Source organism: Phyllobates terribilis, unplaced genomic scaffold (assembly GCF_046119375.1).
Source record: "Phyllobates terribilis strain yellow unplaced genomic scaffold, ASM4611937v1 Scaffold_1__5_contigs__length_1240528914, whole genome shotgun sequence".
In the NCBI taxonomy this organism is placed as follows: Eukaryota; Metazoa; Chordata; class Amphibia; order Anura; family Dendrobatidae; genus Phyllobates; species Phyllobates terribilis.
Window position 1 is genome coordinate 777085686 of NW_027362761.1, and position 18825 is coordinate 777104510.

The following is an 18825-nucleotide window of genomic DNA, read 5'->3' on the forward strand; positions in this document are numbered from 1 at the left end:
GCTCGATATATCTTCAGGTTTTTGTATGTTTATATATGTTGCTAAATTTTCCAAAGTTTAACGAGTATTATAATAAAGATTATTTTTAAGTTTTTTTTTTCTTGCTTTTGTTTACTTGTTTAGGACGTCCTATATCTATTTGCTCTGGTTTTCATGCTTCATATGATGTCATAGAATGTTATGTTGTTGGCTCCGCCCACATTAGCTCTTATTCGTCATTTCACAGAATGTTTTGGTTGTTGGTTTCGCCCCCATAAGCTACTACTTGTGATGTCACTGAATGTTTTGGTTCTTGGTTTCACCCCCATTAGCTTCTACTTGTGATGTCTCCAAATGTGGAAGGTAGCCCTTCAGAATAGAATTGCTCTTGACTACCTGTTATCAATTGAAGGTGGAACTTGTGCTGTTATAGGTGAGGAATGTTGCTCCCATATTGAAGATGCACATGATTCAATTGAGAGAAACATGGATAAGATAAAGGAGCTGCAACAAAAAGCTAGAGATATCCAAGGAGCGATGGAATCCCTTTTTCTGGATGGGGTCTATCGGAGTTTGGTTAAACAATATACTCTCAACTTTGCTAAAGCCCATAGTGGTAGTGATAGGATTGATTGTATTGATCTTGATTGCCTGGAAATTATTAATGTGATGTGTTTCTCATTGCAGGAAATATAATTTTGGAGCCACTGGCGGACACACACAGAAGAGGGCCCCTGTGCAAGTATAATATATGAGCCCTTTGCAGCCCAATAGCTCATCATAATGCACAATTCCATCGCTTTGGAGGTGAAATGGGCCCCCTTACCTCTTGGCCCGTGTGCAGTCGCACAAGTTGCACCAATAACACATCCGCCCCTGATTGGAACCATAGGAAGGATGACATTACAGCTACAGAGGTGACTGTCTGATGGCCTAGACTAGCTCGACTACCCACTTCTCCTGAAGACCTTTTCAGACTTTTGAGACTTGGGTGGAGGACATCATCTCTGAAAAATAGGGTGCCACAGCTGCATCCCAACAGTCTGAGAACTGAGGATGATTTCATTCTCCAGAGTGGTTCTTGTGGTGGGATGCAGGTCTGGACAGTTGTCGTCATCCCATGATCTATGCAGACTAGCTGCATACTTCATGAACTATGGGCTGTCAACAGGGGTCATTTCACGATAGGCAGGAACATAGTTAGCGCACATCTGGACAGCTGCCATCATCCTATTAGATAGATAAGAATGAATATATCTGTATGTATGCTTTCATAAAGATTGAGTGAATACTTAGATGAAATTGCAACTATAAGGTAGCCAGCAATGGATGTCTGTCATCCCATGATCTATGCAGACTAGCTGCATACTTCATGTAGTATGGGCTGTCAGCAAGTGTCATTTCACGATAGGCAGGAACAGGACTGCCATCAAGACATTACTGTCCTTACTAGTGTATGGGGCTTTTATGTTAAGGGCATAGACCACTCTCTGGTTATTGCTACCCAATGTGTTTGTGAGATGATTAAAAGGCACTTAATGTCTTGTGATATATACATGCATATGTCCAATGTTCATATCTCATAGCAGGAAAGAGAGCAGCTTCCATAAATGTACAGGAAACAGAATACAATAATCTGCAATCAGAAATACAGATTATAAAACAATTATCATAATCTGGTTTCAATTTTTTAAAATATTTATGTGACATATTCCCTTAAAGAAAAATAAATTAAAATATAGCTAAAAAGAGATATTTTAAGAAATGTTAAATAGATTAGAGTAGCATAGGGCCCTGCCAAAAGAGTCTACCTTGTCGTGGTGGCAGGCTTAAAAAATCTTTTGGTTAAAACAAAAGTTGATGGCTATGTATGTGATATGGTGTTCGATGGGAACTGTTAATGTGTGATTGGTGAGGATGTGGTGCAGAAGTGGAGTTTTTCCAAGAGTGGGCGGTGAGATTGCGGAAGGTTCAAGGGGTGGAAGTGGAGCTGGGATGGGGCCTGAGTGGAGTGTTAAGGGGGCCCGAATATTTTAACAGTATGGGGACCCTCAAATTCCTGGTGGCAGCCTTGGGTGGAACCACTGTACCGTGATCAGAGGGCCGTGACTAGGGACCTCACGAATCTGATCTCAGATATACGGCATCTTGACGATACCGCAATCCGAGGAGAGATGAGGGAGGTGGAACCAGGTGCTACTCCCGGACTGACCTCGGGTGGGTGGCAACTGACTCCCAAGGGACAGGAGGCAGGGACTGCCAGGAATGGTAGATGAACTGACACCATTGGTTTGGTGACTGGGATGCCAGACACACGGGCAGGCAAGTACAGGCGGACACGGCTGGTGTACAGGCAGGCTGGTGCTGGCAGGCACGGCTGATATGCAGGCAGGATGGTGCTGGTGGGCACGGCTGATAGACAGGCAGGCGGGCACGGCTGATAGACAGGCAGGCATGGCTAATAGACAGGCAGGCGGGCATGGCTGATAGACAGGCAGGCGGGCACAGCTTATAGAGGAGGAAGTACGGGAAGGGGGCCGTGGCAGGGAGTGAGCTGGCTTTCCTGCTGGAGAGGAGGGACAGCATGCAGGGACTCCGGTGCTACAGAACCCTCCTTTACACCCCCTCTTTTTCAAGCCCACAAGAAATCTCTCCAGGTTGAGAGGGGCATGATGTTCTTCCTGGGCTCCCAGGACCTCTCCTCAGGATCGAATTCCTTCCAATCCACAAGAAAAAAGTTTTTTTTCTCTTGGTGGCCAGAATGTTCTCTACCTCAAAAGCGTGTTCTCTACCTCTGGTCTGCGTGTCTTTTCGTCTGCTCGTTGAACTTTAATAAGGAAGACTAGTTGTCCTTCCAGATGTCAGAAAAACTCTTGACGAGGGAATCCGCAGCAGGAATATCGGAGGTGGTTGACACAGGGAACGGGATATTGGGATGTTGACCGTAGACTACCAAAAATGGAGATTTGGCAGATGATTCACTCACATGGTTGTAATATGAGAATTCGGCCCAAGGGAGGAGCTCGACCCCGTCACTGTGGTGGGCATTGAGGAAGACCGGACAGTGGAGTCAAATGGGCCATCTTGGAGAAATGATTCACAACCATCCAAATAACGGTTCATCCAGCCGATACTAGAAGGTCGATGATGAAATCCATTGCAATATGCTACCAGGGAGCACATAGTATGGGCAAAGGCAATAACTGACCGGTCGGAAGCTGTTTCGGGGCCTTGTTCTGGGCACAGGAGGGACAGGCTGAGACGAAATCCACAATATACCTGCGCAGGGTCGGCAATCAATAATGTTAGGAGATGAGGAGAGTCGTTTTCTTCTGTCTGGCATGGCCAGCCAGCTTCCTATCTGGTTCAGCCACGTACGTCTTTCTGGAAGGGAGTCGAGCCAAATCCAACGGGGCAAACGCAAGGATTTTGGACAGCTCAATTATGTGTAGAGGCTCTTCTCCCTGGTCGGAAGACTGGAAGGATCTAGAGAGCGTCCGCCTTGAAGTTTTTATCTGCCGGCCAAAAATGGAGTGAGAAGTTGAAGTGGGTGAAGAACAGAGACCACCTATCTTGTCGAAGGTTAAGTCGCTGTGCTTAATGCAGATAGGCAAGATTCTTGTGGTCAGTATATACACTAACGTTCAAAAGTTTGGGGTCATTTAGAAATTGTATTATTTTTGAAAGAAAAGCACTTTTTTTTTCAATGTAGCTAACATTAAATGAATCAGAAATACACTCTATACATTGTTAATGTGGTAAATGACTATTCTAGCTGCAAACGTCTTGTTTTTATTGCAATATCTACTTAGGTGTATAGAGGCCCATTTCCAACAATCACCACTCCAGTGTTTTAATGGTACATTGTGTTTGCTAACTGTGTAAGAAGGCTAATGGATGTTTAGAAAACCCTAGAAAACCCTTGCACAAGTATGTTAGCCCAGCTGAAAACGGTTTGGCTGATTTGAGAAGCTATAAAATTGACCTTCCTTTGAGCTAGTTGAAAATCTGGAGCATTACATTTGTTTGTTCTATGAAACTCTCAAAATGGCCAGAAAAAGAGAACTTTCATGTGAAACTCGACAGTCTATTCTTGTTCTTAGAAATGAAGGCTATTCCATGCGAGAGATTGCCAAGAAACTGAAGATTTCCTACAACGGTGTGTACTACTCCCTTCAGAGGAGAGCACAAACAGGCTCTAACCAGAGTAGAAAGAGAAGAGGGAGGTCCCGCTGCACAACTGAGCAACAAGACATGTACATTAGAGTCTCTAGTTTGAGAAATCGATGCCTCACAGCTCCTGTAGTGGCAGCTTCATTAAATAGTACATGCAAAATGCCAGTGTCAACATCTACAGTGAAGAGGCGACTCCGGGATGCTGGCCTTCAGGGCAAAGTGGCAAAGAAAAAGCCATATCTGAGACTGGCTAATAAAAGGAAAAGATTAATATGGGCAAAAGAATACAGACATTGGACAGAGGAAGATTGGAAAAAAGTTTTATGGACAGACGAATCAAAGTTTGAGGTGTTTGGATCACACAGAAGAACATTTGTGAGACGCAGAACAACTGAAAAGATGCTGGAAGAGTGCCTGACGCCATCTGTCAAGCATGGTGGAGGTAATGTGATGGTCTGGGGTTGCTTCGGTGCTGGTAAAGTGGGAGATTTGTACAAGGTAAATGGGATTTTGAATAAGGAAGGCTATCACTCCATTTTGCAACGCCATGCCATACCCTGTGGACAGCGCGTTATTGGAGCAAATTTCATCCTACACCAGGACAATGACCTAAAGCACACCTCCAAATCATGCATGAACTATTTAGGGAAGAAGCAGGCAGCTTGTATTCTATCTGTAATGGAGTGGCCAGCCCAGTAACCAGATCTCAACCCCATTGAGCTGTTGTGGGAGCAGCTTGACCGTATGGTATGCAAAAAGTGCCCATCAAGCCAATCCAACTTGTGGGAGGGGCTTCAGGAAGCATGAGGTGAAATTTCTCAAGATTACCTCAGCAACAGCTAGAATGCCAAAGGTCTGCAATGCTGTAATTGCTGCAAAGGGAGCATTCTTTGATGAAAGCAAAGTTTGGAGGAGAAAATTATTCTTTCAAATAAAAATCATTATTTCTAACCTTGTCAATATCTAGACTATATTTTCTTTTCATTTTGCAACCCATTTGATAAATAAAAGTATGAGTTTTCATGGAAAACACAAAATTGTCTGGGTGACCCCAAACTTTTGAACGGTAGTGTATAACCACAGGGTGCATCGCTTATTCATGCAAGTACCGCCACTCCTCCAGAGCAAGTTTAATCGCTAGCAATTCTCGATCACCTATAGAGTAATTGCATTTAGGAGCAGAGAAGATCTTGGAAAAGAAGCCTAAGGTCACAATGCGACCGGAAGATGACTTCTGAGTAAGAACGGAACCTGCTCCTGAGTAAGAAGAATCTGATTCCAGAAAGAACTGCTTGTTATTGTTCGGACGATGCAATGCTGGAGCCGAGGAGAAGGCCTGTTTTTGGGACACAAAGGCGTCCTCTGCTTCTGGAGTCCACACCTTAGGATTGGTTCCCTTGCAGGTTAGGGCAGAGATAGGAGGGGTCCAAGAAGAGAAATGTGGAATGAATTGGCGGTAGTAATTCGCGAGCCCGAGAAACTGCTGGATAACTTTTAGACCTTCTGGATGGGGCCACTTCAGATCGGCGGATACCTTCTCAGGATCCATTTTCAAGCCAGTCTTGGAGACGATGTACCCCAGAAACGGAAAACAGGTCTACTCAAAGACGCAGTTTTCATATTTGACGTACAGAATTCTACCTCTGTAGAACCTGGCGAACGTCCCTCCTGTGCGTTAGCAGATCAGGAGAGAACACCAAGATGTCATCTAGGTAAACTACCACACATGTGTAGGTCCCGGAACATGACGTTTACCCGTTCTTGGAAGACTGCTGGGGCATTACAGAGTCCAAACGGCATAACGCAATACTCATAATGGCTGTCGGGGGTGTTAACTGTTTCACCAGAAGCCTGTTTTCATCTTCCTGACCAGACCAATTTTTTTAATTTTGACCAGTGTCACTTTATGAGATAATAACTCTGGAACGCTTCAACGGATCCCGGTGATTCTGAGAATGTTTTTTTGTGACATATTGTACTTCATGAATTCATGATAGTGGTAAAATTTATTTGATATGAATTACGTTTATTTGTGGAAAAAATGGAAATTTGGTGAAAATTTTTAAAATTTTACAATTTTCAAACATTTAATTTGTATGCCCTTAAATCAGAGAGTCATGTCACACAAAATAGTTCATAAGTAACATTTCCCACATCTCTACTTTACATCAGCACAATTTTAGAAATATAGATTTTTTTGTTAGGAAGTTATAAGGGTTAAACATTGACTAGCAATTTAAAATTTTTACAACAAAATTCCCAAAACCATTTTTTTAGTGACCACATCACATTTGAATTGACTTTGAGGGGTCTATATGACAGAAAATACCCAAAAGTGACACCATTTTAAAAGCTGCACCCCTCAAGGTGCTCAAAACCACATTCAAGAAGTTTATTAACCCTTCAAGTGCTTCACAGGAATTATTGGAATGTGGAAGGAAAAAATAAACATTTAACTTTTTTTAACAAAAATTTTACTCTAGACCCAATTGTATTTACTTTCACAAGGGTAACAGGAGAAAATAGACCCCAAAATTTGTTGTGCAATTTCTCCTGAGCACACCGATACCCAATATGTGGGGAAAACCACTGTTTGGGTGAACGGCTCGGAAGGGATCGAGCGCCATTTGACTTTTTAATGTAAATTTTTCTGGCATAATTAGCGGACGACAGGTCGTATTTGGAGAGTCGCTGATGTGTCTAAACAGTGGAAACCCCCCACAAGTGACACCATTCTGGAAACTAGACAGCTCAAGGAACTTGTATAGATGTGTGGTGAGCACCTTGAACCCCCAGGTGCTTCACAGAAGTTTATAATGTTGAGCCATGAAAATAAAAACAAACAACAAATTTTTCCCACACAAATGTTTTTTGGCCCCATATTTTGCATTTTCACAAGGGTAACAGGAGATCTTGCACCATGCAATTTGTTGTGCAATTTCTGCTGAGTACACTGATACCCCATATGTTGGAGAAAACTACTGCCTGGGCACACGGCAGGGCTTGGAAGGGAAAGAGTGTCATTTGACTTTTTGAATGTAAAATTTGCTGGAATCATTAGAGGACGCCATGTCGCGTTTGGAGAGCCCCTGAGGTGTCTAAACAGTGGAAACCCCCCAAAAGTGACATCATTTTGGAAACTAGACCCCTCAGGAAACTTATCTAGATGTATGGTGAGCACATTGAAACCCCAGGTGCTTCACAGAAGTTTATAATGTTGAGCCGTGAAAATAAAAAAAATCAAATTTTTCCAGCAAGAATGTTTTTTAGCCCCAAATTTTGCATTTCCACAAGGGTAACAGGAGAAAATGGACCCCGAAATTTGTTATGCAATTTCTTCTGAGTACGCAGATACCTCATATGTGGTCAAAAACTACTTTTGAGACATAGTACAAAGATCAGAAGTGAAGAAGCGCCATATTGGAGTTCAGATTTTGCTGGACTGGCTTGAGGGTACCATGTCACATTGGTTGGGGTGTCAAATCAGCCCATAAGTGACCCCATTTTATAAACTATTAGTGATGAGCAAGCACTAAAATGCTCGGGTACTCGTTGCTTGGGTCAAGCAAATTGAATGCTCGAGTGCTCGGTCCGAGCAACGAGTCCAATGTAAGTCTATGGAAAACGCAAGCATTTTTCCGGCGGCCCCCCCCCGGCGGTCTGCACAGGCCCTAAAAATTGCCGAAATCAATGGGAACAGTGCTCAAATGACATGGGAATAGCATGGGGAAGACCCCTGGGAGCATCTCTGACTCCAAGGACACTGCTATCAACAATGTTGTCAGAGTATTACGCCACTTTTACGGACTCACAATAAAACATAAAAAACTAAACCAAACTGGATTTTCCTGGGAAAAATATTAAGGGACATCCTTTCCAGGGTAATGTCTTGTATATAAGGCAAAATAAAAAAAAACAAAACTGCTCCTCCACACCTTGGGCTATTTTCACAAATAGTGTTTTTGATGCGTTTTTGCACTTTTGCATTGCTTTCAATGGTGAAAAATACATTCACCGGTAAATGTCATTTTAACATTTTACAACTTTATCTGACCATGTGGTGTGTGAGACATCATCAGACACATCCTGTTTCATTTATGAAGGAGGGACTCTGAAAGTCACAAGGACTATTTTTATAGGGCCATTAGGCGGCCCTTACTATTCTTAAAGGGCCAGCAGTTGGCCTTCACTATTGTAAGAGGGCCATCAGCCGGCTACTCTTTCTTGTTCCCATTATTAAAGAGTGAGTCTCCTATACTGTTATTGCGTATGCAGTGACTGAAAGCAATGCCAAAAATTTGGACAAACCCCAATACCCTTTTGAAGAGACATAGATGAGGGCCTCAGTAAAAAAAAATGTTCCCATTATAAAGGAGTGGGTCTCCTATACTGGTAATACCCATGCAGTGACTGTAAGGGCTGCCAAAATTTTGGAAAAACCCCAATGACAATTTAAAGACACATAGAGGTGAGCCACAGTAACAACATGCTGCATTTAGAAAGGAGCTGTTCTTCTATCCAGTTATAGGGTATGCAGTGAGTATAAGGGCTGCTAAAATTGAGGAAAAACCCCAATAACAATTTAAAGACACTTAGAGATGGGCCAGAGTAACGACATGTTCCCATTAGAAAGGAGAGGGTCTGGTATCCAGTTATAGGGTATGCAGTGCGTACAAGGGCTGCCAAATTGTAGAAAAAAAACCCAATAACAATTTAAAGACACGTAGAGGTGGGCCACAGTAACGACATGTTCCTAGAAAGGAGCGGTTCTGCTATCCAGTTATAGGGTATGCAGTGAGTACAACGGCTGCCAAAATTTTGTAAAAACCCCAATAACAATTTAAAGACACATAGAGTTGAGCCTCAGTAACGACATGTTCCTAGAAAGGAGCGGTTCTGCTATCCAGTTATAGGGTATGCAGTGAATACAATGGCTGCCAAAAATTTGGAGGAACTCCAATGCCCCTTGCAAGAGACGTAGAGGTCGGAGGGCCTCCTGAAAACAATGTTCCCATTATTAGGAAGTGGGTATCCCATACTGTTTGCCTATACAGTGAATGCAACGGCTGCCAAAAATTTGGTTGAACTCCAATGCCCCTTGCAAAAGACGTAGATATGGTGATATGGTAGATATAGTGGTGATATGGTGGTGGAGGATGAGGAGAAGGAGGAGGTGAAGAGCAAATAGACAAAATCAGAAAGCGTATACCCATGTCTGGGTGTGAAGACAGAGGTGCATGGGAATATAGTTAGACCTCCCAAAAAAAAGACACTGTATTTGAGTTTATGTTACGCTGCTATCATTTGGAGGTGTTGAGAAGTCTGGCCCAATCCAGTCCTTGTTCATTTTTATAAAAGTCAGCCTGACAGCATTTTCAGTTGACAGGTGGATGCGCCTATCGGTTTTAATTCCACCAGCGGCACTAAAAACCCGCTCGGACAAAACGCTAGCGGCAAGGCAGGCCAGGACCTCCAAGGCATAGAGAGCCAGTTCATGCCAGCTTGGATACCCAATAATTATAAGGCACAGAAGAATCACGGAGGACGTTGGTACAGTCGGCAAGGTATTCCCTCAGCATCTTCCAAAACTTTTCCCCCTTCGTGAGAGTACCCCGTGCCTCAGGGCCTGTGCGATGGGAGGGTCTGAGAAAACTGTCCCAGAACGTTGACAGCATTCCCCTGCCTCTACTGGATTGCATTTGTGTCTCCCTTGCCTATGCTCCTTGGTTGTTCAACGAACTGTGACCTCTGCCACCTACATTTTCAGATGGGAATTTTTTTAATAATTCCGCAAAAAGGGCCATCTCGTACTGCCACATTTTATTAGGACTGTCCGGCACGGGCATAAGAGGCAGAAAGTTCTCCTTGTAGCGTAGGTCTAGAAGTGTCACCAACCAGTAATAACTGTCACCCAAAATTTGGAGACCGCGAGGGTCACGGGAAAGGCAGCGCAACATAAACTCAGCCATATTTGCCATCCTCCTCCTCCTCCTCCCTGTCCTCCCTGGCCATCCTCGCTGAATGAACGGTATGACAGTTGTGCAGTTAGTACCGTCTATAGCACATGAAACTAGCTTCTGTTCTTCCTCCTCCTCTTCCTAACTGCCACCCAATCCACGTTGGGATGAGATGAGGCTGGGCTGTGTGGAATCACCCTGTATGGTTCCTTGCTCCATCTCATCATGCTCCGCCTGCAATGCATCCTCTTTAATTGTGAGCAGAGTGCGTTGGTGACGCTAATTAATGCGTCATTGCCGCTCACCATCTTGGTGGAGTCCTCAATGTTTTGGAGGATGGTACAGATGTCTGACATCCATGTCCACTCCTGAGGACTTATGTGTGGAGTCTGACCTGAACAACGATGGACTTGTTGATTCTGGTAGTCAACAACTGCCCTCTTCTGATCTCGAATACTTCCCAACATCTGCAATGTAGAATTCCAACGCGTGCGGACATCGCACACCAGCCGGTGAGCTGGAAGCTGCAAATGCTGCTGAAGCATGGCAAGGGCGGCGGAAGTTGTAGCTGACTTTCTAAAATGGGCACACACGCGGCGTACTTTGACAAGCAGATCCAGCAGATCTGGGTTCGTTTTGAGAAACCGCTGGTTAAGCACATGGGCCAGGCATAGTACGTGTGTGAGCTTGCCTTGCTTCAGAGTCACCACAAGGTTCCGGCCATTGTCACACACGACCATGCCTGGCTATAGGCAATCCTCTGCATCGGGAGGACGTGTTCCGTCTCAAGGTCCAACTGGATCCCGGCTTCCACTATATTAACCCAGTGTGCCTTCAGTGAGATGTACCGTCCCTGCCCACAAGCATTTTCCCAGTAACTGCATTGCTGAGGGCTAATGTTGTGGAACACGTGCTCGTGTAATGCGGGGACAGCACACCGGGAGAAATAGTGGCGGCTGGGGAATGAGTACCGAGGGACGGCTGCCACCATCAGGTTGCAGAAAGCTTCTGTCTCCATGAGCCTAAAAGGCAACATTTCGAGTGCAAGCGTTTGCGAAATGTGTGAATTTAGTAGTGTGGCTGCGTATTTGCGCTTGTGTTCCAAGGACTGGGGTAGGGACAACTGAATGCTGTGCTGGGACAAGGGCGTGCTTGCTGATGGTGCTAGTTGAGAGTGTGCGATGACATGTGCAGGGAGGGAGGCATCTTCGCACGCGCCATGGACAGGGGATTGGCATGCAAGCACAACAGCGGAAGAAGCAGTGGTGTCACCCACAGACACTGCTTCTGGACCCTGGGGTTCAGCCCACTTAGTCGGGTTCTTTGCTGCCATGTGCCTGATCATGCTGGTGGTGGTCAGGCTGCTAGTTTTGCTACCCCTGGCCTGGCAGGTGGTGCAAATGGCCTTTTTGGGGTTATCTGCAGAGTCTGTAAAAACAACCAGACTCGGGAAGACCTAACAGTTATACTGGCAACTTCCATCGTGTTGGCGTTATAGGGGAACGCTTTCCTGCCTTCTGTCTGCGGCCACAACACTGCTTCTTCCTGCCTGTTGTGGTGCTATGCCTCCCTCCCCCTGTCTGCTGCTGTCCTCGCTCTGCATGTCCCCCTGCCAGGTTGGGTCAGTTACTATATCATCCACCACCTCATCTTCCACTTCCGCACACTGGTCCTCCTCCTGACTTTCTGGCAATTGTGTCTCACCATCATCATCCACCTCTTGCGACAGTAATTGCACTTTCCCACAGTTGCCTTTGTGTGACCGTGGCTGCTCAAATATTTGGGCATCGCTACAGGCGTTCTCCTCTTCACCCGCTTGAAGCTGGCTGGGCGAGAGGCCCGAATCTATGAATGGAAAAGTGAACAGCTCTTCTGAGTGTCCAAGTGTGAGATCAGTTGTATCCAGGCACTCAGCATGGTGGGAGGAAGGAGGATCAGGGTGAGGAATATGAGGTCCAGACTGACGGCTACTGAGACTTGACCATGTGGAAGACAGGGTTGTGGTGGTGTCATAGTGACTGGAAGCATTATCTGCTACGTAACCAACAACCTTTTGACACTGCTTTGTGTTCAATAGTGGTGTTCTGCGGTCCCCTAGTAATTGGGACAGGAAGGTCGAGCGACAAGATGTGGGTGTTTGTTGAGGCACAATTTCAGCTTGCTCATGGCCATGGCCTTGGCTTCGGCCTCTGCATGCACCATCACCTTCACATCCACTTCCCCGTCCCTTGCCACGCACCTTGCCCATTTTAAATGGAGGACAATATTTTACACGTTAACTACAAATGGCTGGATTTGAACCGTAGTCATATGTGATACATCTGACGGAGAACCACGCTTTTAAAAAGCGGGCCTGTAGTTTACTATTACTATTCTTCACAGTGACCTCGTGTGAATAGCTTCAATGACACACTGCAACAAAATGGAAATGGAAGCCAGAAATGGCTGATTTTTGGAATGCAGTTATAAGTGATACGTCTGACAGAGAACAACGGTTTTAAATAGCAGGCCTGTAGTTTACTAATAATATTCTTCACAGCGACCTCGTGTGAATAGCTTGACCGACACACTTTAACAAAATGTAAATGGAAGCCAGAAATGGCTTATTTTGGACCGCAGTTATATGTGATACGTCTGACGGAGAGCCACGATTTAAAAAAATGGGCCTGTAGTTTACTAATACTATTCTTCACAGCAACCTCATGTGAATAGCTTCACCGACACACTGCAACAAAATGGAAATGGAAGCCAGAAATGGCTGAATTTGGAACGCAGTTATATGTGATACGTCTGACAGAGAACGACCATTTTAAATAGCGGGCCTGTAGTTTAGTAATACTATTCTTCACAGCGACCTCATGTGAATAGCTTTGCTGACACACTGCAACAAAATGTAAACGGAAACCAGAAATGGCTGAATTTGGAACGCAGTTTTATGAGATACGTCTGACGGACAACCACAGTTTTAAATAGCGGGCCTGTAGTTTACTAATACTATTTTTCACAATGACCTCGTGTGAATAGCTTGACCGACACGCTGTAACAAAATGTAAATCGAAGCCAGAAATGGCTGATTTTTGAATGCAGTTATATGTGATACGTCTGACGGAGAACCACGGTTTTAAATAGCGGGCCTGTAGTTTACTAATTCTATTCTTCCAAGCAATGTGAACTGAGGTCTAAGATGGTAGACATGCAAGAAATAGGAGCATGTTCACACTAGCAAAAAGAAACAAAACCTACAAAAGACAAAAGACAAAAATATATCTCATACCCTACCATCATTATATATAAATGTAAAGCAAAGTTGCATAATAAATATAGGGTACTTAGTGAACTATTTTTGATCAAAAAAAGTATACAAGCCGTCCCACCAGCGGCAAGGTGACCCTAAATTGGGACGGTACCTATACTGCCTATATTAAAAACCTTACTGTATATCAAAGTTGAAGTAATGCATATAAAAGGGTAGACAAATAGGACCGGGTCCCAACTCCAGACCATCCAGGCCCGTGGTAAGCTACATATATACCAGTCAGCTCAACAAAGGGGATGCCACACCCTTAAATTGCACAGAATGCAAACAAGACAAAAAACCAAGCAATGTGAACTGAGGTCTAAGATGGTAGACATGCAAGAAATAGGAGCATGTTCACACTAGCAAAAAGATACAAAACCTACAAAAGACAAAAGACAAAAATATATCTCATACCCTACCATCATTATATATAAATGTAAAGCAAAGTTGCATATTCTTCACAGCGACCTCGTGTGAATAGCTTCATCGACACACTGCAACAAAATGGAAATAGAAGCCAGAAATGGCTGATTTTGGAACGTAGTTGTATGTGATATGTCTGACAGATAAAAACGGTTTTAAATAGCAGGCCTGTAGTTTACTAATACTATTCTTCACAGCGACCTCGTGTGAATAGCTTGACTGACACACTGCAACAAAATGTAAATGGAGGCCAGAAATGGCTGAATTTGGAATGCAGTTATATGTGATACGTCTGATGGAGAACCACGGTTTTAAATAGCGGGCCTGTAGTTAACTAATACTATTCTTCACAGCGACCTCATGTGAATAGCTTCACTGACACACTGCAACAAAATGGAAATGGAAGCCAGAAATGACTGATTTTGGAATGCAGTTGTATCACAGAGAACCACGGTTTTAAATAGCATGACTGTAGTTTACTAATACTATTCTTCACAGCGACCTCGGGTGAATAGCTTGACCGACACACTTTAACAAAATGTAAATGGTAGCCAGAAATAGCTATTTTTGGAACGCAGTTATATGTGATACGTCTGACGGAGAACCACGATTTAAAAAAATAGGCCTGTAATTTACTAATACTATTCTTCACAACAACATCGTATGAATAGCTTCACCGACACACTGCAACAAAATGGAAATGGAGGCCAGAAATGGCTGAATTTGGAACGCAGTTATATGTAATACATCTGACGGAGAACCACGGTTTTAAAAAGCGGGCCTGTAGTTTACTAATACTATTTTTCACTGTGACCTAGTGTGAATAGCTTGACCAACACACTGCAACAATATGTAAATGGAAGCCAGAAATGGCTGAATTTAGAACGCAGTTGTATTTGATATATCTGACAGAGAACCACGATTTTAAATAGCGGGCCTGTAATTTAATATTACTATTCTTCACAGTGACCTCGTGTGAATAGCTTCACCGACACACTGCAACAAAATGGAAGCCATAAATGGCTGATTTTGGAACGCAGTTGTATGTGATATGTCTGACAGAGAACAATGGTTTTAAATAGCAGGCCCGTAGTTTACTAATACTATTCTTCACAGTGACCTTGTGTGAATAGCTTGACTGAAACAGTTTAACAAAATGTAAATGGAAGCCACAAATGGCTTTTTTTGGACCGCAGTTATATGTGATATGTCTGACGGAGAACCACGATTTTAAAAAATGGGCCTGTAGTTTACTAATACTATTCTTCACAACAACATCGTGTGAAAAGCTTCACCGAGGCACTGCAACAAAATGGAAATGGAAACCAGATATGGCTGATTTTTGAATGCAGTTATATGTGATACGTCTGACGGAGAACCACGGTTTTAAATAGTGGGCCTGTAGTTTACTAATACTATTCTTCATAGCGACCTCATGTGAATAGCTGTGCTGACACACTGCAAAAAAATGTAAATGGAAACCAGAAATGGCTGAATTTGGAATGCAGTTAAATGAGATACGTCTGATGGAGAACCATGGTTTTAAATAGTGTGCCCTCAGTTTACTAATACTATTTTTCACAGTGACCTCGTGTGAATAGCTTGACCGACACACTGCAACAAAATGTAAATAGAAACCAGAAATGGCTGATTTTTGAACGCAGTTATACGTGATATGTCTGACGGAGAACAACGGCTTTAAATAGCGTGCCTGTAGTTTACTAATACTATTCTTCACAGCGACCTCGTGTGAATACCTTCACCGACACACTGCAACAAAATGTTAATGGAAGCCAGAAATGGCTGATTTTGGAATGCAGTTATATGTGATACGTCTGACAGAGAACCACGGTATTAAATAGCGGGCCTGTAGTTTACTAATACTATTCTTCACAGCGACCTGTGTGAATAGCTTCACCGACACACTGCAACAAAATGGAAATGGAAGCCAGAAATGGCTGATTTTGGAACGCAGTTGTATGTGATATGTCTGACAGAGAACAACGGTTTTAAATAGCAGGCCTGTAGTTTACTAATACTATTCTTCACATCGACCTCGTGTGGATAGCTTGACCGACACACTTTAACAAAATATAAATGTAAGCCAGAAATGGCATTTTTTGGATCTCAGTTATATGTGATACGTCTGACGGAGAACCACGATTTAAAAATATGGGCCTGTAGTTTACTTATACTATTCTTCACAGCAACCTCGTGTGAACAGCTTCACCGACACACTGCAACAAAATGGAATCCAAAAATGGCTGAATTTGGAACGCAGTTATATGTGATACGTCTGACAGAGAACCACGGTTTTAAATAGCGGGCCTGTAGTTTAGTAATACTATTCTTCATAGCGACCTCATGTGAATAGCTTGGCTGACACACTGCAACAAAATGTAAATAGAAACCAGAAATGGCTGATTTTTGAGCGCAGTTATATGAGATACGTCTGATGGAGAACAACGGTTTTAAATAGCAGGCCTTTAGTTTACTAATGCTATTCTTCACAGCGACCTCATTTGAATACCTTCACCGACACACTGCAACAAAATGTTAATGGAAGCCAGAAATGGCTGATTTTGGAATGCAGTTATATGTGATACGTCTGACAGAGAACCACGGTTTTAAATAGCAGGCCTGTAGTTTACTAATACTATTCTTCACAGCAACCTCATGTGAATAGCTTTGCTGACACACTGCAACAATATGTAAATGGAAGCCTGAAATGGCTGAATTTAGAACGCAGTTGTATGTGATATGTCTGAGAGAGAGCAACGGTTTTAAATAGCAGGCCTGTAGTTTACGAATATTATTCTTCACATCGACCTCGTGTGGATAGCTTGATCGACACACTTTAACAAAATATAAATGGAAGCCAGAAATAACTTCTTTTGGACCACAGTTATATGTGATACGTCTGACAGAGAACCACGGTTTTAAATAGCGGTCCTGTAGTTTAGTAATACTATTCTTCACAGCGACCTCATGTGAATAGCTTGGCTGACACACTGCAACAAAATGTAAATGGAAGCAAGAAATGACTGAATTTGGAACGCAGTTATATGTGATACGTCTGATGAACAACCACAGTTTTAAAAAGCAGGTCTGTAGTTTACAATACTATTTTTCACAGTGAACTCGTGTGAATAGCTACACTGACACACTGCAACAAAATGGAAAAGGAGGCCGATATTTTCCATGTTCAGTTCAAATTTCTGGATTTTAATTGCTGTAATATGGAAAAGATCTGGCTGTATTCTGCAGTGCTAACAATCAAATGGAGCAAAAAAAATGTGTTCTCTGGATTGCTTTTTAAGCAAGTAACCAGGATTAAGATAAAAAAAAATTAGCCCTGGCCCCTGATGTCTGGGGCTTTGTCTACAAATATCTGTCTCAGCAGCAGAAGCAGACAAATCGTGCAATGGACCCTCTTGTGTTGTGTGCACTGCTGTCTGCCACATAGTTACATAGTTACATAGTTTATAAGGCCGAAAAAAGACAAGCGTCCATCCAGTTCAGCCTATTTCTTGTGCACTGCAGCTATTCTGCAGCGTTGATCCAGGGGAAGGCAAAAAAAACCCATGCGGTATAGGCCAATTAAGATCATTGAGGAAAAATTCACTTCCCGACTCCAATCTGGCAGTCAGATTAAATCCCTGGATTAATTAACTATCACTAAGCATAAGATGTAATTTTATTGTTCTCAAGAAAGGCGTCCAGGCCTCTCTTGAACTCATTAAGTGAGTTGGACATCACCACTTCCTCTCCCAGAGAGTTCCAGAGTCTCACGGCTCTGACCGTAAAGAATCCCCTTCTATGCTGGTGCAGAAACCTCCTTTCCTCCAGACGCATAGTGTGCCCCCTCGTCTTTGTCACCATCCTTGGTATAAACAGGTCATGGGAGAGATCTCTGTACTGCCCCCTGATGTATTTATACATGTTTATGAGGTCTCCCCTAAGCCTTCTCTTTTCCAACGTAAATAGGCCTAATTTTGACAACCTCTCTGGGTATTCTAGTCCCTCCATTCCCTTTATTACCTTAGTCGCCCTCCTTTGTACCCTCTCTAGCTCCAATATGTCTTTCTTGAGCACCGGTGCCCTGAACTGTGCACAATATTCTAAGTGCGGCCTTACCAGCGCTTTATACAGAGGAAGAACAATGTTCTCATCATATGCCCTTATTCCTCTTCTGATGCATGCCATGACTCTATTTTCCTTCGCAGCTGCTGCCTGACACTGGGCATTCCAATTTAATTTGCTGTTAACCAAGACGCCCAGGTCCTTCTCCATGTCAGATTTCCCCAACGGTTTCCCATTTAATATGTATGGGTGACTGCTGTTTTTCTTTCCCATGTGCATGACCTTACATTTGCCATTTTTTGGCCCAACTCTCCAATTTATCTAAATCCTCCTGTAGCTGTGCCCTATCCTCATCTGTATTAACTACTTTACAAAGTTTTGTATCATCTGCAAATATAGCTATTTTACTATGCAACCCTTCCACTAGATCATTAATAAATATATTAAATAATATAGGGCCCAAGACAGACTCTTGAGGCACCCCGCTAGTAACCCTGACACACCCTGAGCTTACTCCATTGATAACCACCCTCTGCTTTCTATCACTCAGCCAGCTATTTACCCACTTGCACACATTATCCCCCAGACCAAGTATTCTCATTTTATATACCAACCTTTTGTGTGGCACGGTATCAAACGCTTTGGAGAAGTCAAGGTATACAACATCCACTGACTCTCCCCGGTCCAGCTGTGAGTGTTATGTTCTGCTACCAAAGCTAAGGAAAGAGAGGAGATCTGTCCCTACTATAGGACTCAGCTGAATCCCTACGATGTAACAGGGAACCTGATCCTGCGATCAGACCTGCTAAAGTCCTAATCTAGTCTGTACGGAGACCTATAGATGTGGGGAGGGAATCCCTACAAGTACTAAGGACTGGGAGGAATATGGGACACCTCCTAACAGAAATA

General features: G+C 43.4%; 1 protein-coding gene across 1 annotated transcript in view; it reads right to left on the minus strand.

The window, feature by feature from the left end:
• Positions 1 to 5248: 5248 nt before the first annotated feature.
• LOC141157188 (uncharacterized) overlaps positions 5249 to 18825 on the minus strand; it is a 96658-nt gene continuing 83081 nt past the window's right edge. Inside the window, exon 6 of the mRNA XM_073644190.1 lies at positions 5249 to 5752. Coding sequence (XP_073500291.1) covers positions 5249 to 5752 — 504 coding nt within the window. The remainder of the gene's footprint in view (positions 5753 to 18825) is intronic.